This window comes from Falco naumanni, chromosome 15 (genome assembly GCF_017639655.2).
Source record: "Falco naumanni isolate bFalNau1 chromosome 15, bFalNau1.pat, whole genome shotgun sequence".
NCBI lineage: Eukaryota > Metazoa > Chordata > Aves > Falconiformes > Falconidae > Falco > Falco naumanni.
Window position 1 is genome coordinate 19973044 of NC_054068.1, and position 22633 is coordinate 19995676.

Sequence of the window (22633 nt, forward strand, 5' to 3'; positions counted from 1 at the left end):
TGTGATATTGTTCATGCGAGTGTATTAACTATTCAAGTGAGGAATATTTCTGAAAATTAGTAGACACATTGAGGGATGTAGGAAGCTGTGAAGCAGACACTGCAGTGCCCGTGTTGCAATGTAACACTGTTGGAAATAGCTGTACTCTGAGCATTTGTTGGTAAGCCCGGGCTCAGAAAGTGTTACTACATCCACAATGGGAGCAGATTTACGACTGAACCAAGGAAACCTTGTACTGCCCATCAGCACAACCACAACTGATCATGAGATGTGACTACACTGATTCCAAGCACCATTTTTCCCCGTTTTGTTTCTGCTTCTGTGGATACCTTTCTTCCTTCCCCTCCACAACCAGACACCCACCAACGAGACATGGAGCACCTAACTCCTACTAACTGGTATTGCCAAAGCACAAAGGCTTATACCCTTTCTGCTTTAAAATTACTGTAATTACAAGTCTACTTGTTCTTGTTATGTGTATAAAGGTCTAACGATTTTTTTTCCAGTATTGCCAAATGCCTGATCTTGATGATAGTCTGTACCAATTAGCTGTCACATTAGTCAGGCATTGCCTGAAATACAGCTATACCCATAAGCTTTTAAATCAGATGCTCAATCTCTTGGCTATGTAATATTAAAATTCCCAGCTTTGCTGATTATTTTTGGTTTTCCTTAAACCATTCTGACCACGACTCCTACATGCTACTTATTTTTAGACGTAAGTTTTGCAGCAACAGCCCCTTCCTTCACTCGCAGCAACCACAGCTGCAGGTGTAGCAACTTGAGACAAGGGTCCCCCTCCCGAAGTGCGTGTGCCAGCAGGGACCAGAGGCCCCGGCCGAGACCTGCGGGGTGCCCTACCTGCCCGGGGTGCCCCACCTGCCCGGGGTGCTCCGCCTGTCCGCTCCGCCTCGCACGGGCTGGGCCGGGCCGGGCCGGGCCCGGCCCGCGGCAGCCGGGCCCTGCGACAGGCGACGGGGCGGCCACATTTACAGCGGTTGCTGCGGGGCTGGGCACCGCGCAGGGCCGTGGGGGCGGGGGCGCGGCGGGGCTGCTGGCGGCAGCGCGGGGAGCCGGTCCCGCCCGGGCCGCTGCGGGAGGCGAGGCCGCGCCGGTCGGGCCCTCCGCGCTCGGCTGGTGACGCCTGCGGGGGCGGCGCCGCTGCCGCCGGGGCGGGGCGGCCCTTTTTCGGCCGGGCCGGGCGGCGGGGCCGCACTCCGGTGGCGGCCGCGGCAGCCCCGGCGGAGCGACTGCGACGCGCCCGGCGCGGGGTGGCGGTGGCTCCCGGCCCCGCGGTTATGCGCTGGGGTGATGGTCCCGCCGGCCGGTGCCAGGCTCCTCCCGCTCCCGGGCGGGCGCCCCCTCCTCAGCCTCCTGCTGCTGCTGCTGCTCTGCCCCGGCGGCGGGTGTCTGCCGCGCCGCCGGCCCGCGGGGCCGCCCGTGGTGCTGGGTAAGAGCCGGGGGGCGGCGGTGGGTGCGCCGGGGGCCCGGCCGAGCCCGCTGTCTCCGGAGGCGGCGGGCGGCCTGGGGGGTGCGCGCCCCGCCCGGCCCAGCCCGCTGCCAGCGGCGTGTTCCGCCGGGCGGGATCGCCCCGGCTGGTGCGGTACCGGGGGGCGCCGCCGCTGCGCACGGAGCCGCAGCTCCATAACGCTGCCCGACCCGGCAGCCAACGCCAGAAATGCAGGCCCGGGGCGGGGGGTTGGCAACATGGGGGGGTGGGGGGGGCACGACCACGCTGGCAGTGTGGGGTGGCCTCTGTTTGTCGGTGGGTACGGGAAGAACCGGGCTGGCTTAAATATATTTTTAGCTCATTAACTAAAACCAGCCTCTCACTTCGTACGTTTTTGCTGTGCGTCAACCTTTGGTGGCAGAAGCTGCAGTCGGAGGGGGAAAGGGGAGGGAGCGGGTGTTAGAGCAGTCAAACTACAAGTATTTGAAAAATAATATGCATATCCCATCGCATGACATAAAATGACTGTTGATTACTGGCCCATTGTTTCACCTGTTAACACAAACACAAAATACTTTCTAACAAATACATAGAAAGTATTCCTCTAATTACCAAGTGATATTTGTTAGATGCTTTTTGTATCCATTGATAGGAATCAGAAATAAATTTTAAATGTTTTAGTAACTTTACTACGTAACCTGTAATTCCTCTAATACATTAAGTGCGTTTGGTGGTACTGGTGTTAGTAGTCTGTCCTGTGAATGTACTCATATGCTGTATGTTCTTATTATGCAACTGATCTCAATGGGGGAGAAGACAAAAATAAAATGGGAAAAGGATAATCATAGCATGATGTTCAGTTTAAGCTCCTCTTATTTATAATAATTTAGGCTCTGCTGTTGACTTTATTCCTACTGTTACAAACTTTTGACAAAAAAGGGTAAATGTTAAACAAGAACTCTTTTAAAGATGCTGCCTATCGGGGACTGCCATGTACAAATTCACAAGTCTTAAGAGATGGCTGAACTGAGAGGCTGTAGATTCAGAAGTAGAAAATGCAAAAGGATGTCTTAGACGCTGCAGTTAAAACGCAAACAAAAGCTCTTGGGTCCTGCCTGTGAAAGCTGGAAGCAATCTGTTATCCCATCCTTCAGTTCTGTAATGCTGGGGTTTAGCAATAAGATTTGGCAATTATTCCACTGCAAGCTTCTTGATGAACAGGTGATAGTGTTTTATCACTCATCCAATGTTCAATTCTAGCTATGAAGGAATCAAAGGCTACTTAAAAGTAATTGGGATAAAAGGATACTGATTATAGAAGCATGGAGTTACTACTGATGGATCTATTGCAAGTATCTATGTTCCCTAAGGATGCTTTTAGAAACTGGCTGACCTACATTTTGCTTTCCTAAGAGACATTCTGATAAATACTGCGTGGCTGAGCATACGTTTATCAGTGAGGGGTTTAAAACACAGATTTTCTTGCTGTTACAGTGAATTGTCATCAAATGCTACAGAACTTGCATCTCTTCCTATTCTAGTCAGCATCTGTGGTTTAAAATTTGCTGTTCACTGCTGCCCAGTCCTGGCCTGTCCAGAAAGTGAAGATTCAATAGTTTTTAACATAAATAACTTTTCTGGGTTGTTGGTACGTTTGAGAAAGTAGGCACCCTTTGCCGTAACTTCCTACTGTAAAATACTATGGGTTTTTTTATGTATAGAAATGACTGACATTGTAAAGGCACCTGCACTAAGAGCTTAGCTTCAATTAGACATGACATGGGCAGTGAAGGTCAAACAAATAAAGGAGGAGTGACTGGCGGTTACTCGCTGGTTCTGTATGAAATGTTCTCATCCTGGTGCTAGTTAACTTCTTGTGACCTTTTCTTCACCCTTCTTGCGTATGTGACATGTTAAGATAAGCTTTTTAGGAATTACTGAGATGAGGATGGTAGGAGGGTTTAGGAGAATCATTTGGGGAGGCATTCTAAGTGCTAGCCTAACAGGTGTTTGGGAAAGGGGAGAAAAACACATACTACATTGGAATCACAAATGCAAAAGGAGATTCAGAGGTGTATGTAAGGGTACATTACACAAGCCTGAGATGGTTTTGGAGACCATGCAAAAGGGAGATGCAGAGCTGGTCCTCCTGACTTAACAGGCTGCCATAGAGACCCTTAATTCCTCACACGATGTGTTCTGTTTTTAAGTAGGGTTTTATCTTGTTGTAAATGTGGCCTTGTGATCTAAACAGTCACTCTTAGTCTGTTTGGAAGTTAAAACTTAAGTAGAAAGGGGAGTTAACAAGTTTGATCTTATTCTGTGCATGGCAAGTAGGCCATCTGCTCTTAAGGAATAAAGAAAGAAGGAATGCTGGTGAAAGGAATGTTGTCAACATAATGACCACTTCATAAATGTTTTAGACCAGTAATGGTCACAAGACCCAGTGTAACTTGTTCTCATATTTTTCATGTAATCACCCCACTTGCATTTGCAACCTATGCTTACCCAAGTAACGGAGGAGGAAGCAGAGTAGTAGCTCGCAAATATGGGAACTCATCTATATATGGGTAACTTTGTCCTGCTCCCAAAGTACTAACAAAACCACTGCTTCTAGGAATGTCAAATCTGAAAACAGATGAGCTGCTTAAATACAACCTTGTAACTATTGGCTGTAGTTGTGGTGGCAACAGATTGTAGATTTGTAGAGTCCCTGCACTGGCTCAGGTGAAGGGTGTTCTGTGAAACAGCCAAGCCAATCTAATAGCTCATTAGTGCTCCCCCAGCTTTCCTTTGTGCCTGCTTGTTGGCCACTTCATGGAGTTACTTGTTTTGCTAAAGCAGGAAAAAATGAACCTGTTGAGGAAGCAGTGATTAATTTTGTAGTTGAATTACCTTAATGGAGCAGCTGGTACAAGGAATGTGGAGAGCAGCACCGATCCATTGGATTAGGTTATTTTTTAAGCTGGTCTGTGCGTCATCAAATGGTGCCTTAGTAGCAGGAGCTACTATGCCTGAAGATCATGTCTGTACATAGCAAGGGAGCAAGAGCAGGGACCAAACTGACATGGGCAGTAACTGACAGCAAAATACTGCAATGCTGTGGCTCAGTTTCCCCAGAGATTTAAACAACAAAGCATCAAAGCGTAGTCATATAATAGCGGTACTGGAGAAGAAGCATGAGAGTCAAAGTCAAAACCTTACTTCCAGAGTCCTGCCTGAAGGCTTGATATCAAAGCCACAAGGCTCATTAAAATGTAAGCTGATTGTCTTGGAGTTCCTCCCAAGTATGTTTGGGGAAAAGGAGGACTACTTAAGATACTGAATTACTTTCATGCTGCGCTTTTTTTTTTTTTTTTTCCTATTCAGCCAGCACAATATATTAACACAGTAAGATCTCACTTATGAACCAGGGTAACCTACCGAATACCTCTGCTCTACTGACAATACCTACTAAAAATTGCTGTATATATATATGTATATATTCTGTGCAAGTACTTTTGGGTATCTGCTTCATGATTACATGCAATTATAATACTTTTGCGCTTCTCTTATCGGTTTGGTTATGTATTCAACACGCTTGCCTTCTAATGTTCACAGTAAGTTTCTTTATTTTGTGGCTGTTCTTTCTCCTTCATTTTCTCATATAGTCCATCGATAGTCACTGCATACTATCTCATGTCTTATCAATTTTGGGAGCTGATAACCTTATAAGATCAGCAGCGGATTCACTGAACTCTTTACCTTTTAGAGCTGACTCAACACAATTACTATATCAATGTTCTGATACCTTCTGCAAACAATTTGTCAGGTACTTGGCTAAAGTTTTCTAGAAAGACACCTAAATTAAGTTTGTTAATAATTGATTTACATGCAAAGGAGGCTTGCCTGTGAATTCCTGCTGACTACTAATTGAGGTGTGTGTGTTTGTATGGTCAGCTGGCTAGATGTCAGGAGTGATTTAAATGTTTATGCCTCATGTGATCTGAGGTATCTAGAAGTATCATGTGAGATGTTGTTTGCTTTCTTGTTCCTAATTTTAAACACAAGCATTTTCTGTGGCAGTCTATCACTGAGTCTATGAGCTACTTTGAGAGGTTCTCCTTAAAGAACTTGGTCAGAGTTTAAAATTAATTTTTCTAGAAAACTTGGTTCATTTTAAAGGAAGGGTAAATTATAGAACCAGAAAGATGACAGTTAGTTGAGGAAATCATACCAGTTTAAAAGTTATGATAGTTGATACACATCCAAAGGCATTTGCGTTGCAGAGAATAGTAAAAAAACCAGTATCAATTGATGGCCTTTTTGCCACAAAAAGAATAGCTCACCACCCCCATGTTATTATATAGGTACTATTTTCTCTTTTTCCAAATTAAATTTAAGATTCTGTATTCATGGCTTTTTTTGAATGTCCTTTTTTTTTTTTTTTTCTCTTCTTTTTTTTTTCTTAGTTTCCTGAGTGGTATTAAGGCAAGTCACTTTCCAAGCTGCAATTTGCTTACTGTCTTCTGCTGAGAACTGTGAATCAGTCATTGAGACTTAAGGATAGTGATATGCAGGAGTATCAGTATATCATAAAGCTAGTTATTGTAGTTCCCAGACTTGGAAAAGTCTGTAGCATCTTTAAAATTCTCAAGTGAAACTTGTAAATGTGCTTTCTGTAGGGTTTAACTAAACAGGCACAGATCCCAGAAGGAGATATACTAGTTTTGTCAGGGCAATAGAGAAAAAATAAAATGCCAGCAAAGGATACTATAATACTGGAAGTGAATTGGGCTTATTGATGTATTAGAACAAGTTCTGTTGGGATTGCAGTCTTTGTGGAAAAATGAGGATATGCTAGAACTGATAAATCGTCAGATCTGATGGGAACAGGTTCTTTTTCTGCTAAATGTGAAATCTCATTATATTTATACATGTTGCAGTTCAGAAGTCAATACGCATATTACACAACTGCAAATGAGGGAAGCAAGGGTTCTGCTTGAGATCTTTTCTTGGATGTCCAGTTCTCTAGTGCTGATGTATTTTGCAGAACTCTGCTCACCAGTTATTTTGTATGTTTACCGGGCCAGTCTGCAAGTTTTTAAAAGTAAGAACTTGCTATAATGTTTCAAATGTAAAAGGCTTGGAAACTACCAATATTGGCAGATGAGAGGATGAGTAGAAAAGGTCTTACGGATTACTCTGCCCACAGATGCTTTCTGTATATGGCCTGAAAGTAAAGAGAAATGTTTTTTTTCTACTGCTCTCAAATAAATTCCTTCACAGACAATTCAGAGGTATGTCCTTACCCTACAGAATTAATCTTCAATGTGATGTTTTTTTAACTTGTTACTTATCAAAAAGCCACGAAGTAGTTCTCCAGCCAAAATGTAAATCATTAACAATGTTTAATTGTGTGGAGTGAGGACTGAAGATCTTGCATGTTTCTTTCCATACTCCCAAAAATGAAAATTTGCATTTTATTCCCTATAGCTTCATCATGAATTCTTTAGCGTGTAGAAAATAATTTAGAAAATTAACCTAAAGTTGTGAATTAGTGATTAGCAGTTACACTGTTAATAAGGAAATGTTAAACCTGAACTCCACCCCTCCCTTTTTTTTTAATCCCTGCTTTATAAACAAACAGGCATCACAGCTGTACATGTATATGAAACACTACTTTCTTAAACTCGAGTATTGTATATCAGTAAAGGTGGAACTAGCCTCTTATCTTTTGTTTAGAATTACATAAAATTACCACTCTTCAACTTGTTCCTTATCTCTAGAGTAAAAATTAGTGTTTCTCATCTTCTGCTCTGAATTGGACACAGGAGCACAGCCTCTATTGTCAAGAAGCTTGGGGATAAAATATCTTAACTAAATTGAATTTGCAGCTAATCTAAGATGACTCCATTAAGTCAGAGTGTGTGGTTTCCTGTTTTCAGTACTCTTGTTGATAAATGTATCTTCATCATAATTTTAAACTTCTTCAGTTGTGAGTCTTCCTACTCTGAGCAGGCATGCTTATGATTATTTGAGTGCTGTTTGGAAACCTCAGCAAGTCTTAAAACTGTGATACTCCACATGTTTGTCTAAGTCTTTGAAAGGTATCTTTGCTGAAAGAACTTGATTTTTACCCAAGGAAATGAGATTCCAGGGTAGAACAGAGTGTCACTCTTCTACTTTGTTTTGCATTGAAACTGAAGACAGAATCAACCTGTTTTGTCCTTGGCAGATCTGCTGCTGAGACTGGCCAGCCATGAATGATTGATATAAATAGAATTGCATTCTGCTCATTTTCTAATTAAAAGCACTGATACAGCACAGGCACAAGACTGTGGAAAAGCTGTTGCCTTACAGTTCTATAAGCAATAACTAAACAGCATTTTGTGAGGTTACAAGACTGAACTTCAGTAAACTTTCTAGGGTGTGATGCAATACTATAATCTCCCTTACTTTGCTTTCCAGTATATCAGAGTCCTTGAAATATGACCTAAAATAAACTGCGGTCAGCTACTGGGTCTTGTAACGTTTCACTTAAGACTACAGAAATAAAAACACTAAAAACCTAATGAGAAAGTAGGGGTAGTTAATAAAGAAATCCTGAGGTATACCTCTTGTGGTGGGGGGCGTAACCTGCAGTGGCTGAAGGTTGTAACAGTGTGGTTGTCCAGGTCTATAGTCTGAAGTTCTGCCCTTTTTTCAGTTCTGCAGTAAGTGTTTCTCTGAGAGCATATCTGTTTTTCCAGTTAAATTGGGTTTTCCACTAAACGGTATTATCTCTTTCTTTAAACCATTACTAAGTATGAGTGTTCTAGAGAACTTTAACTGTTTTGATTAAATAATTTACTGAAGTGGGAAGCAACTGTATGGGTAGGTCTGCATTAAAACACTAAAAATTAAACATTGCCAAGTAAAATAGGATACAGTTATACACTCATCCAAAAAGATGGGGATATGTGGAGCTGAAAGGGGGGGGGGAACCCTTAAGTACCTAACTCCTAATTTTTTTTTTTTCTAACACAGAGTAACTTTTCAGTTGCTGGAGTATCTTTGCCTTTCTGTTCTTGAGGAAAAAATGGTTAAACATAACAGAATGTTAAGAAGTTTCTCTTGAAACTTGCTGCTGAAAATTAAGAGCATTTTTTAAGTTTCATTCTAATTCAGAAATAACATTCCTGTCTCCATCTAGTGTTTGAAAGAAAGGAAAATAAAACTTCATCAAGGGAGTACTTGTATTTAGTATATGCCTTAAGAACAGTGCACTTCAGAGAGCATACAAATACAAGACCCTTCCCTCCAAGTGTTACTCATGTAATGTATCAGGAGAAAAAAAAAGTGAAGATCAAAACTGTTGTTGCATCCAAACCTGAATGTGAAAGAGATGAAACTATGTATCTGGATTATTATGTTAGCCAACTAAATCTTATGTAGCAAAAGTGTGCATGGAGGTGAAGAAGTGGGGGGAAAAAAAATACAGAGCTGCTTTCACATTTTCCTGTCAAATTGCTACTTTTTGGGCAGCTGTTTAAAAAGAACAGGAAGATTTGCATGTGCAGGTGTAGTATTCTGAATAAAAAAAGTCTTTCAGAAAGATTCCGCTTGTAGTTTAAAACACAGATAATATTGATAATGTCAGAGACAATCTGTTTTTCATACCCGTGGCCTAATGTGACCTGTTCTTATTTAGTCTGCTCTTTGAACTTACAAACTGTTGATCCAGAATTATTCTACATGGTGGTTCCCCAGCTACTAACTTTTGAAAATCCAGATATTTTCAGTGGAAGATGTGCATGCAGTACTTTGTTCTTCTCTAATATTTTTTATCCAGTTATAAAAATTAATGGTGTCCCTGGATGCAGTGATAGTGCATATTAAGGCTACAGTATTAAGATGTGTCTATTATAATGTAGAATGTTATACACTCTAAAATTAAAAGTGACTCCTTTTTATATCTTTCAGTTCCAGGAGACTTGGGTAATCAGTTGGAAGCCAAGTTAGATAAGCCATCGGTAGTACATTATCTCTGCTCTAAGAAGACAGACAGTTATTTTACACTCTGGCTGAATTTAGAATTGCTTCTGCCAGTCATCATTGACTGCTGGATTGATAATATCAGGTAAGACCAGAAATGTTGCTCTTTGTAGTTATCTCCTTTTCCTTAGACTGACATGCTTTGTATGGGATGGCTGCCTTGAAGTTGCTTTTCTGATTCAAGGCCCTTGAAAGAAATGACTTGGAATTCTGCTAGGTAGAGTAATTGGATGAATCAGAAGATGTGCTTTGTACGAGGTAACTTCATCACTGATGAAAAGCAGAGGTTCTCTTTGTTTCTTCCGCTTTATCTCCTACCAGTTACCCAGTGTTTGTTTGGGCAGTTATCAGACAAGTACTTCTCTAGGCTTATCTAAAGCAGAACATTTTCTGCTTTTTTGATGAGGCATGGGGGAAGGGGGTACATTGGGCAGCTCAGAGGGGACAGGCAGGAAGAACGTGAACTTGCACTTTTGCTGGCAATGTGCCATTAGAGAGCAGTCTTATGGGCACTGGAGGCACACAGGGTCAGTCAGTCCTTCAAGGGTAGTCTGGAGGTATCTTTCCAGAATTCTTTTGGTTTAAAACATTGTCTGATTTAAAGCTTCCAGACTATTTCATTGTTTGAACTGCTTCATTAATGTTCCAATAAAAATCATATAAATATCTCTATGAAAACAAGAAATGCTTAGCTTTTGCAATTTGTATTGCCTTGTTGCTCTCTTATATGACTATACCAAGCTGTTGTGTAGTTGTACCTCTGCTTTACGTCTTGCTATATGCCTTACAGGTTAGAGAGATTTTTGGTGTATGAAGATTTGAGTATCAATTCAGATTTTAAGACCCCATCTAGGGGTAAAAACTTCCATTCAGGAATGGCGATTGTATTGATATGGTATTAAAACCAACCAAACCACCAATAACAAAACAAATTAACAAAAACAAACCAGCAATAACAAAAAACCAACAAAACAACCCTGACACAATGCTCCAGATTTTTCATATCTCAAATTGATTTGAAAAGTATCTACAAAACACTTAATACCTCTATGTGTTTCCTGAGGTTATTAATCAAGAAATGTCAAGTACTCCCTTAGGCTGATATGGGTGTTCTAGTTAAGCAGAAATGAATTACTCCTTATCTAGAAGAATTTTTCTCATATCTGATTTTACAGGTATTTTATCTTCTACTGCCACAGTCTTATTTCTTGACATTATTTTCTCCATTACGTGGCTTCATGCAAAATGAAATGGTATAGAACTATATAAAGTAGCTTATATAGTAACGTTGAAGTTCAGCCACAATTCTCCATACTGAGTTTTATAGAGAAGTCTCAGATTCTGCATGTCAAACATTAAACTAATTGAAATAACTGTTTACATTGTATAACCTCTTAGCCATTATTGGCTTATAATGTCTGCCTGGGTCTTTTTCCCCTTCTGGATGATAGCACTTAAAGTTCTTGTTACCGCACTCAGAATGTAAGACTCAATACACTTGAGAGTTGTCATGTGGTAGTATGACATGTTTCATGTTTTTCCTCTTTCTTTTTTTACCCCCAGGCTGGTATATAATCGAACAAGTAAGATTACAGAACCACCAGATGGAGTGGATATCAGAGTGCCAGGGTTTGGGCAGACATTTTCCCTGGAATTCCTCGACCCAAGTAAAAGGAGCGTTGGTATGTACAAGCTGTGTCTGAAGTGCTTTGATAGCTGTAGGATTTACGTAGTGTGTCTTATACAACAAGCTACTGAAATGTGACTTCAAATTACTGTTCTGTTTAGAAGTAGAAAAACTGAATTATTTTTTGTGTGTGTAGTAGGGTAGCGCATGGTTCACTTGGCTTTTAAATGTTTTCATTGCATTGTATTTTGCCTGTTGTTTCACCCGATAGAGACAAGAAAATTCCATGTTACTAGTCTTGTGCCAAATTTCAGTTCTCGGGATGAAACTTGAATAGGCATTTTGAAGACAGATGCTTTTGGAAAATGAGATGGATTGAGTAGAAAATTCTGTGACTGAAGCTTGACAAACAAAACCAAAATAAACACACTTCAGCTTGGTTCTGAGTAAGATACTCTTTGGCCTTAAGAATGAGTTAATGGGCTTGGGAGATACAGTACCATACCCTATAGTTCCTTCTCTTTTGTTGGTGTCAGAGTACTTATTAAGAGTTATATTTGTGCTGCAGAAGATTTCTGCATTAATGTATTTGCAGAGGGTTTTGGTTTTTTGCTTAGTGTTTTTTGGAGTAGTAGTCTTTCAGAAAACACTGACTCTGATAAGCTTTTGTGAGGTGTTATTAGCTGTGGCTGAAGACTTTAAGTAATTTAATAGTAATGCACCGAGCTTCACATGCTTCATAGCATGGATTTCTTTAGGGAGCAACCGCCAAAAGGGCAGTAATGTGCTTAATGATTTTCACTAGATGGCACTTAACTAGAACAGGGCCATATTTGAAATTGCCTCTGTTCACTTCAGGGACTATATGATAAGCATTTAAGACTAAGGAGTGAGGTTCTGCTCAAAATTTAAATATGGCAGTGATGTTCAATAGGATGCTTTGACATTTTTTTCAGACTGTTACTAGAGCATTTATTTGTGGCAATACTAAAATCCTATGTGTCAAAGCTTGTAATATGTAACATCTTTCAATATATAACATCAGGCAGTCTGCAACTGTTTCCTTTCTTTGCTATTAAAGCAGTATGTTCAGTCATTTAAGTCTTAGTCTGCTACCTGAGAGAGAGAAAAATAATTTTGGGGTAGTTTTCAGAATTTTGCCCTGGGGTACACTGTAAGCATTTGTCTCTGAGAATAAATGCTGGTGAAGTCCAGGCCATCCTTCATGAATGTATTATATACCCTGCCTGATGTTAACCTGCAATCAACAAAGGCAACAAAAATCAACAACTAACACAGTAATTTGAGGTGTATTCTTTACAGTTCAAGGCTAAGACATAATTCTGCTGAGGAAGATTTATCCGTTCTGTGCTATGCTTCGCTGCCATGTTTGATTGATAGATCAGGCAATTCGCAAGAAGTTTGAGTAATGGTGTTCTCTCACTTTTGGGGAACAGCGAGCATAATTCATTTTGTTTAATAAGCAGCCTTCTAGATTGTCAAAGTCTAAGATTACATTTTTAACGTCTGTATATATGGTATCAGAGATAATGCCTCCAGAACTTTGTTTTGAGATGGTCTGATGGCTGCTAATCTTTTCACTGTTCTGTTTCTTTCCTCTGATACAGGCAGTTACTTTTATATGCTGGTGCAGAGTTTAGTAGATTGGGGCTACAAACGCGATGAAGACGTAAGAGGAGCACCTTATGACTGGCGAAAGGCACCAAGTAAATAAGATACTGTTACTTGAATGAAATTTTTACCCTCCCAGTCAGCAAATAATGTTTTGGGTCTCTTCTCCCATCCCACTTGTACAATTATACTTAAACTTAATTTTGACTGGTTCTGGGGGCCTGGGTACCCCTGGACCCAGATCAAAACTCTGTAGTATGTTTTCTTTTTTTTTTTTTGCTTTAAGCAAGCTGTTACTTAAAGACTGACTTAAAAACAAAACAAAAAAACCCACATCACCAAAACACGTCCGCACAAAAACACTCACTCCTTTCACTTAATGCTGGCATTTCTAAGGTCTGTGTTATTAACTCCACAGACAGTTCAACACAATTCTCTAGAAAGCTATTTTTGAAAAAGTTCAGCATTCATGATTAATTATTAACTGTGTAACCTGTGTATGTTTACTTTAGATGAGAATGGAGACTATTTTGTGGCCCTTCGCAAGATGATAGAGTTAATGTATGAGCAGTATGGAAGTCCTGTTGTTTTAATTGCCCACAGTATGGGTAATATGTACACCCTCTACTTCCTCAACCATCAGACTCAGGATTGGAAAGACAAGTACATAAAGGATTATGTGTCATTAGGCGCTCCATGGGGAGGAGTGGCTAAAACTCTCCGTGTGCTGGCTTCAGGTAGGTGGCTTGAACGTTTACAATGTATTTCATTAGTCGTGCAAGATACGAACTAGGCTGTTAATTGTAAGCCTGGAGAATTCAAGGTACTATGAAGTTAAAATTTTTTTCATAAGTGATGGCAACTTGATGTTTTAAGCCCTGTGACCGTACTGTCATTTTTTTATGTTCATGGGAGCAGACTGAATTTTTTTACATCCCTTAACCAGGAGCTGCATTGCCTCTTGACCTCTCCTACCCTCTTTTCAGCAGATTGTCATCTGCAGTTTGGCCTGGTGTCTTCTATTTCTGTCACTTCTGCCTCCTGCCTAATTGCTCTCTGTTCAGAATTGCAAAGCTAACAAGGACTCTGGAGCATTTAGTAGTTTCCTTTGATTAAAGATTACACAGCTGCTTGAGGTTTATGTGAAGGGAAACCTGTAGACATGGTGCCCGCAGTACAAATGCCTGTCAAAAGTTGTAACTCTACAGATAATGACAATGAATCTTTGAGGTCTTGGGTTTGGCTTACTGGATATGCCCAAGACTTCAAAAAAAAAAAAAAAAAAATTGAATAAAGCAGCATAATGTATTGCACTAGGTAAGTGCAAATGACTGGAAAAAGTTCACTTACCCTATCATGTGATAACATACTATAATTATTTCATGTGCTTTTGCACTTAGTTCATGATGTTTCTGCCTTGGTTTTTTTAGCTTGTTTCTGACTTGCTAGCTTTGGGTATCACTAGCTTCTTCCTAAACAAAGCTGACATCAGAAACTGGACTTCATCAAAACGCAGAACACGCAGCAGCCACTAGCCATGCATGGACAGATCAAAGAATACTTTGCTTAGCAAAGACATTTGATTCTGAATAGTAGCGCACAGCTCAGTTGCTAACTATAAAACTTAAATTGGATGTTTGTATTGAATTGTACCTTGTTAAATCTATTGCAATGGCACTGTAAAAATTGATTTCCAGTTTCCCACAGGCTTTGTCTGACAAGTTTGCATGCTACAGAAATGGCAGGAAGTGAGCAATATTAATATCACCTTCATAAAATCCCACATGATTATATAAAAGTCTAGTCTCAGATTTCTGTTGGATTAAACTTTTGTGCTTCATATCTTATTTATCCTTTATAATGCATCTCATCCAAAGTGGCTAGCTATACAAATACATAATGAATAGTTAAATTTCTACTAAAATGTAGTAATTTTTTTAATCTGTATGTCTGTTGTACTGAACTCTGTGTTTTAGAGCAGAAACTTCATCATGTAGCAAAGTTTAAATCAAAATGCATATTTTCAGACTAGTTCTGTCTCAACCAGGCATTAACACTTGGATTACATTAGTCTGTTAAAGAATTTCTAAAATTGACCTTATTAGGGTATTAGTATGCAGAAGAATTGTTGCTTTAAAGAAAAATACTGCATAGCTGCAGGAAAGATAAGGCAAGCTATGAATGCATTTTTGTTGCTTGCATTCCTGTGTATAATACGGTAATGGCTAGCAAGTTCATGCCAAATCCACAGTTCTGTTATCAAAACTGCTAAACGCTACATAAGTGTAATTACTTTATCTTCTGTGACACTTTCTGCTAACTTGTTCATGTGCTTTGCAGGATCAATACTTATATCGTTACAATTCCAGTGCTAATAAAGTTAGGATGTGCTTCCCACTACAGTGAGCAGGCACAAAGTTTGTTGTGGTGGTTGGTTGGTTTGGTGTTTGGCTTGGTTTTTATTTTTTTTTTTCCAGCTTGAGATCCTAGCAGTGTCTTCCTTAGAACTAATATTTTGTTCACTAAATGTCAGTTGTTGACTAAATGTTGTGCCTGCTACCTTGAGCATGGTATTGGTCATACGGTGATTCTGCACTTCAGAGAAAAGTAGAGGACCGGATAAGCATTTTCTAACAGTTCTGTAAGAGAAGGCAGGGATAATCAGGTTCTGTATTTGGTTATTCTACTGGAAATAAGTTTTGCACACGTTCCTTCCACTATTCAATTCAGAACTTGGTCTTTGCTGAAAACTTGTAAGTAGTATTCTGTATCTTAGTAGTGAGTGTGCACAGTTAAGTGTGTATACCACACAGCAATATGAAACACATTCTAGAGGACCTTTGTAATTTTTGCTGTGGTCTTGTGAGTTTCCTTTTTATCTGTTTCCCAGTTACACTAGCAATGTCTTCACATAGTCCTCATAAGCACTTCAGTGACTGTGCTTTAGGTCTGTCTCCTTGTGAAGTAATAGTGCCACCTTACGGAACTGAAAAATACACCTTGGTGTTATTTCAGGAATAGCAGTTTCAGTTTCCGTATTTCAATTTTTATGGTGTAGTTGACCTGGATCACCGTGCTGTAACCACCTGGATCTAATAATGGAAAATCTGATTCAAGTTTCCACTGACAAAAGAATTGAGGTCTGCCAGCCATAGTGATAATGGAAGATAGATCTGACCAGACAGTCACCATGAAAATTAACTTAGATCTGTCTCAGAGTTTTTTCTTAAAAAAAAATGTTTCTAGTAGTCACTGTATCTGCCACTTATTAAGTAGCTTTTAATTTTGTGAAGATATAAGACCAATAGTTAAAATATGAAGAGATGCATATGATTTATAACTTAGTCACGTGTTACTTTGAGCCTTCTTTGGTACAAACTACAAAGAAAAGAATGGACTTGATGTCTACAGAAATTCTTGAAATGTTTTGGTCAAATGCTAGTTCTGTAATAATAGTAAGTCTAAATTTGGTAAAATTAACAATTTTGTGGTTTATTTGGTATTGGATAACTTAAGACCTTTATTGATAATAAGTTCTCTAGATATTTGTATTAAGAAAGTATAATGCCTTGGAAAAAAGCTTGGCCAGCAGAAAACATTTTCCAAGTATAGTAACTATCAACTGGTCTTTTAAGAACTGTTGGTTTTGTCTGTCCCTGCTTGGCAAAGATGTAGACTAGGTTGCCAGAGTTGCTAGAAAATATTAGTGCTAAATTAGAGGAAAAACTGTGTTCTGAGCAAGTTAGCAGTATTGAAATTCTGACTGGAAGGGAAGGTGCTGATACTGGCAGTTTTCCATGGTTTCCACCAGAAGCTAACAAGCTCTAACTCTTCTTCTGCCAATGTATTACGCATAGAGACTGGATTGGTCACAGAGTGCAGCATTCTTACTCGATAGCATAAGCAGAGACCGTAATACTTGCTTCGCTTCTGTTTCCTTTTATGATAGTTACCTTTTTAGGTAACTATTAAGAATCTGCTATTTTCTTCCAATTGTAGGCATGTTCTGGTAGGTTTTGTTATGAAGGGAGTATATAAACTGGGTAAAACACTATGCCAAGTGGTAAATAAACCATATAGTAATTTTTATAGCTATCCTGAATGAAATACTGCTACTCTGCTTGTTTTGAATATGCAAACATTTAAACATTTTGTTAAGCCTATAAAGTCTTTTCACGAGTTTTTATGTGTGTGGATAGTTGTATTTGTTTTCTTTCAGCAAAAACATGATCTATGTATCAGAATTGCTGTAAAATACATTTCCAGAAGAGCATTCAAGACAAAACTTGCAAATGGTTTAAATAATGCCTAATAAAAGCTGACTTCTTACATGGCTTATATAGGAAATACGTTCTCCTTTAAAAAGGAGCATATTGAAAGGGCAGCAGTGTTCTTGGTTTGTCAGTCATTCATCAACTTGCATTTAAATTTGCAAGTTATCAGAAGTTAGTTTGCAGAGACTGAAGACAATCATAAATGAGGAAAACCTGGAATTATCACTGTAAGCAAAGGGAATAATCTTTTTATTCATGCTATCACTGTGAGTGGTAGTAATTGCTGCTGGTTAAGATTCATGCTTTGCTTTGTGTATAATGAAATTCCACTTTTTTTTAAGGTGACAACAATAGAATACCTGTTATCAGTTCGCTCAAGATTAGAGACCAGCAGAGATCAGCGGTTTCCACAAATTGGATGCTCCCCTACAACTACACATGGCCTCCAGATAAGGTCTTTGTAAGCACACCTACAGCTAACTATACTCTTCGGGATTACCGAAAATTCTACAGGGACATCAATTTTGAAGATGGCTGGCTCATGAGACAAGACACTGAACCCTTGGTCTACCAGATGACACCACCTGGTGTGCGTATACACTGTCTTTATGGTACTGGCGTGGAAACACCCGATTCTTTCCATTATGAAAGCTTTCCTGACAAAGAACCCAAGATTCTTTACAGCGATGGGGACGGTACCGTAAACTTACAGAGTGCCTTGCAATGTCAGAAGTGGGTGGACATGCAAAAACAGGAAGTCGTGATACTTGAGCTTTCAGGAAATGAGCATATTCAGATGCTATCTAATGATACTACTATCTCCTATGTGAAAAAGCTGCTTTTTAATTTGTGATACCTTGTGTTGACAATTATTTTCCTCACCTGTGATGCCTTCCCTTAAATATGGGAAAATGCCTTTTAATCCCTTGATATTTAGATATTTGAATTATTTATTTTGTGGGTTTTTTAAGGCTGTGTTTAAGAAGTTGTTTGGTGTCCTAAATGATTGTTTGTCTCTGATTTGTGTTTATGATGCTTATATGGTACTTCCATATTCTGCAAATTTGGTCAAATATGCATTTTGGTGCCTCTAGTGTTGTGTCCAATATTCATACAGACTTTTGTTTGGAGATTGTGCAGCCCCTTGCACATACTACATAGAATCATAGATACCAGAGTTCCTTTGTGTGGTCTTTGCAGGGTGTGGAGTGGGAGGGCTAGGATGGATCGCAATTTCAGATGCCCATTAAACAAGGGAATGATATTAACAATTTGGGAAGCACAGTAAACTTCTTAAAGGGTATTGCATATTCTGATTCGCAGCTCCCAGTACCTTAGTTTGTAAATGTGCATGTCTACTAGGTAAGATAGGGAAGAGCTCTGCCTGGTACTGTACTTTTTGTCATAATCCAGCCTTTCTTTTATTATAGCTTTTGGGGAAAAAGATAGATGTGTGAATTACTTGAAGCTTCTTACTAGGCACCTTTTTTTGTTTTCTTTTTTAAAGAAGGAGAAATTGTTTGCTCGTTAACTTCTAGAACCTGATTACATATGATTTGGAATCCGAGGAATACCTTGTGCTTTATCGATCAATGAGGGAAAGAAGCTAAACAGTGGTTGGTGCTTGCAATAACTGTAGCTGTGTGGAGTAGCACATAAAGTTAATTGAATATTGGCAATCATTCCATACAGTGCAGAATTGCATTTTTGGGCGAAAAACAATCTCCTGTAGTGGAAATTATAAGGGATGGTGGGCGTTAATTCAAAAAGAAGAGTCAACTTCCTGAAATGGGGTGAGGAATAGGAGGCAGCATAATACGGTATGAAGTGTAAACCTTGTTCTCAGTCAGATGCTTAGGCTCTGATCCAGCTACTGACCAACTGGTGATTGGATCAACAGTACACTCAGCTGAAAAGGAACTCTGTTTTAACACTAAAATTAATTTCCCATAGATTACAATTTCCATTATTGCTTTTTCAACAAGTAGGGATACACTGTTCCTTAAATGTTTCTATAAATTGCTGAACATGCAGCTGTGTTAATTTGCTACAGTATTGTTTTACTCAATGTTTAAAAAATAGTAATTCAATTCTCAGCTCCCACAGAAATGATAGGCTAAAGGCCACCGTATTTACAACCTTGATTACAGAAGTCCTGTTGGAGAGTTTCACTCAAAGATTCTCTTGCTTGCTTTAAAACCATTCACCCAGTTAGACTGCACTTAAGTCTTCTGAAAACACAGTTTTAAATGCTTTCAAAATGCTAGGTCCTCCAGGAAAAATGTTTAAAGAGTTTTAGAAACTCATCAGAACTATTAAGGATTCATTTCTTAAGAAACTGAAGTTGTCTAAAGGGTAAAGTTTTTAACTATTCTGGTAGCATGCATAAAATGTTTGCTGCCATTAAATGTTTAAGTAAGATGTGTTGAAATGACAGGCTTGAACCCTTGTTACTACAGAATGCTAACATTTTGACATAGGAGGTAGGTTTAAGGCTTTAAGGTTTAATTCAGAAATGACTTAAATCCATAACAACTTGAACTAGGGTCACAGATAAGCTAAGTATCTTCCTTACATAGCTTAACTTTTCCTCCTGCATTTTCCCTATTACTTTTGCTGAGGGAGAGTACTGTTTTCCTGATTTTTAAAATAGAATGTTTATCTTCTCAGTTGCCAAGGAACCTATAGTTCAGCAGCAATATTGCCTAAACTTTTCCAGAGTAATTACTGAGCTGCCCCAAGCCATTTGTAATTAATAATGTTGAAATAAAAAAACAAACTAACAACCAACCACCACCCCAACACCAAACAACAATAGTAACATTCCCCCCCCCCCCCCACCCCCCCAAGTCCTTTAGCCAAGTGTTCTATTTTATGCAGGGCTGTCAGCTGGATAAGCTTCAGGTTTGTGTTCCAAGACTGCTCAAAGACAATAAAGCTTTTCCTGTGGTCTGACTCAATTTTTGAATACATTGCTATGTTACTGATTTACAACAGAAAGAAACTGCAGAGAACAGCTTATCACAATCTGTATTTCATGCGGCAGTAGAATGCCTGTTAATAAGCACTGGAATGAGTGGAGCTGTATTGCAGGATACCAACATGGGCATGAAAGGCTGAAAAAAATTGAAAAACCTCATAGATAAACAGTTCTTAACCTGATCTAGGGAATGTTTCTGAACTTCATTTAGATCCTTGCCTATTAACCTGTGGCATTTTTTCTTTATACTAAGAGTTTAGCTTCAGGGGGTTTTGTGATTTGAAATTCTAAAATACAGGATTCCAAAAGATGGTCTTTTTTTGTTGTTGTCCTTTTTTCCTTTACTACTCTTTTTTAATACTAGGTTTTGTGCCCCAGAAGAAAAAAACCTGAAACCTATTGCTCTTTAATTTTTAGCAACCTAGTATTACTGTGTTTCTGAGATCAGTTGATTGTATCTTTTAAGATTATAAATCAGCTTTCCATTAGTAGAGATGCCCTAAAGTGTGTTTCTTTAAATAAACTTGTGTTAGTTAACCTGGTAAAATGAAGTGGAAAGTTTTTCAGGGCTTGTTTTGTTTGTTTGTCACGATAAAGCCTTGTTGTGCAAGAATGTGTGTACCAGAGTTCTGAGTACTGTGTTAGAGCAAGCACGGTGCTTCTGGCGAGACTTTGATTGGATGTCACGGTTCTGCAGGGTATAGTTCTGTTTGATGTCCAGAAGTTGTGATTTTTCTACCAAATCATCTCCAACCCTTTCATTTTAAGTGTCTTGCATATTAGGATGGAGTTCTCATTGAAAAGTGAATGCAGCAAGTAAAACTGCGTTATTCTAGTAGCTGAAACAACCACTTCACTCGGCATGTTGAGAAGAGCTTACTGACTATGGCATGTTCCTCTACAAGGCAAGAGTATTTAGCATTACTGTTACAGGCCTGCTAGAGCCAGGTGCATTGGAGCAGCCTAGATTCTTGTGGGGAGAGAGGTCTTTAAGAAATAAATCTTTGAGGACAATGTGGCACTTCCTTAAGAGGAGTAACTGAGGTGCTTTGCCACACTACACAGTTGAAATGTTTGAATTTACCGATACGTCTTTGTGTTATACCTAACACGTACTGATCATCTATCTCTTTCCATAATTTTTCCTTGGTTTTATTCTTCCAGGATACTTTCAGAAACCAAAAATACTCTTGTGGACCAAATGTATTTCTTATTTTTGACAAAATGTATAGAAAATGCTGAAGAAGCTTTTAGCTGTCATTGTAATACTTCTGAAGAGGTTCAGAGTCACTGTGTGATTCTGCTAAAAAAATAGAAAGCTTCAATAACTAGCAATAATTGCAAAGGACTTGCAGGCCAAAGGAAGGAATGTTTGGTATTAAGGTAGTTCTTGGAGCACAGTGTGTTCAAGGCCCCCTTAAATTCAGGGAATGTTTGGCAATGACTTTGCTGCTCTACATTTAACAGTATTTTGTATGGAACATATTCTGAGACCTAGCATTTTCTATGCTCTTTTTGTGTATTGAATGCGTTCAATAGATTTTGAATATTTTATTGTCAAACTTTGATAACATAATAAAGTTGATCTAATACAGCTTGTCTCCTGTTGTGAATAACGTGTTGTCTCACTGCCCAGACGGAAAGTCAACTTGTTGCTGCTTTTCTTCCTTGGGGATTTTTGGTGTCTCATTTTCTCACAGTATCTGCTGCCTACTACCTTGTAGTACATCTGGAGTTCTCTGTTAATTGTTCTTGATTTTATGGAGATGTGGGACTGAGATTAATCAATATCTTTTGTTTGCTTTTTTTCTTGTTCCTCTTACATGGAGAAAAAAAAGTTCTTAGGATGCCTCACACTTCTGTTCAGGTAATCGTTTCGAAATTAGTCCCTCAATCCTAAAGTGTCCTAAACGCAGTCATCTTTATACTGTTAGTTTCCAAACTCATCCACAAACCCATGCATGTTGGCCATAGTTTTGTGGCTGTATGAAACAATCTTTTTGCAATTAAAATAGTTTCCAGAGTTTTGCCCTACAGAATCATTGTCTACCATTAAAGTCTCTTCAGAGCCACAATGCACCATCTCCTTTATCAAAGCAATCTAAAAGCCTGTTGGGCAAACAGGCTCTGTTGGCTGGCCTGGATGCTTCACTTGACCTATAGTACAAATAGTTCCTTATAACTCTTGAGAAAGGAGAAAAAAAAAAAGAGGCTGAAACTTGCCTTGTGGGGGCTTTTTTGATATGATAAAGACTGTGATACAAGATGTGTTAGTGATTGTTACTCCTCTCTGTGCCTTAGATCCCTGTTAATCAAACATCTTGTCCCAGTACAGTACTTGTTCATGCCCTCCTCAAGGTTCGTTGACCCCATGTGACTGTAGGAGAAAGGGGAATGTGGCCTTCCTCCAGCTCCCTATTAAACCTGGGGAAGTCCTGCACTGAAGCACTGGGCCAGTTCTCAGATGAATCTAGGAAGGCTGAGAGCACAGGGAAGGGGGGACAGAATGATAATGAGGCCTGGCTAGAACGATGCTAAGCCATGTGAAAGGCTGATGACCTGTGTAATGCTAGAATGTTGACGTAACGCTGGCACTAGTGCGAGTTACAACATACATACGACATATAACAAAGTTATAGTTGCATATTGCCTGA

At 39.4% G+C, this 22633-nt stretch overlaps 1 protein-coding gene and 1 long non-coding RNA gene across 2 annotated transcripts in view; one reads left to right on the forward strand and one right to left on the reverse strand.

The window, feature by feature from the left end:
- The window catches only part of LOC121097823, a 62419-nt gene that overhangs the window by 9254 nt on the left and 30532 nt on the right, over nucleotides 1-22633 (reverse strand). The gene's annotated exons all lie outside the window — the stretch shown is intronic.
- Nucleotides 1189-21573, forward strand: PLA2G15 (phospholipase A2 group XV). The gene is made up of 6 exons (XM_040615162.1): nucleotides 1189-1450; nucleotides 9395-9551; nucleotides 11030-11148; nucleotides 12722-12820; nucleotides 13238-13462; nucleotides 17341-21573. The coding sequence occupies exons 1-6, from the start codon at nucleotides 1312-1314 to the stop codon at nucleotides 17850-17852; spliced, it is 1251 nt and encodes a 416-aa protein (XP_040471096.1). The 5' UTR covers nucleotides 1189-1311; the 3' UTR covers nucleotides 17853-21573.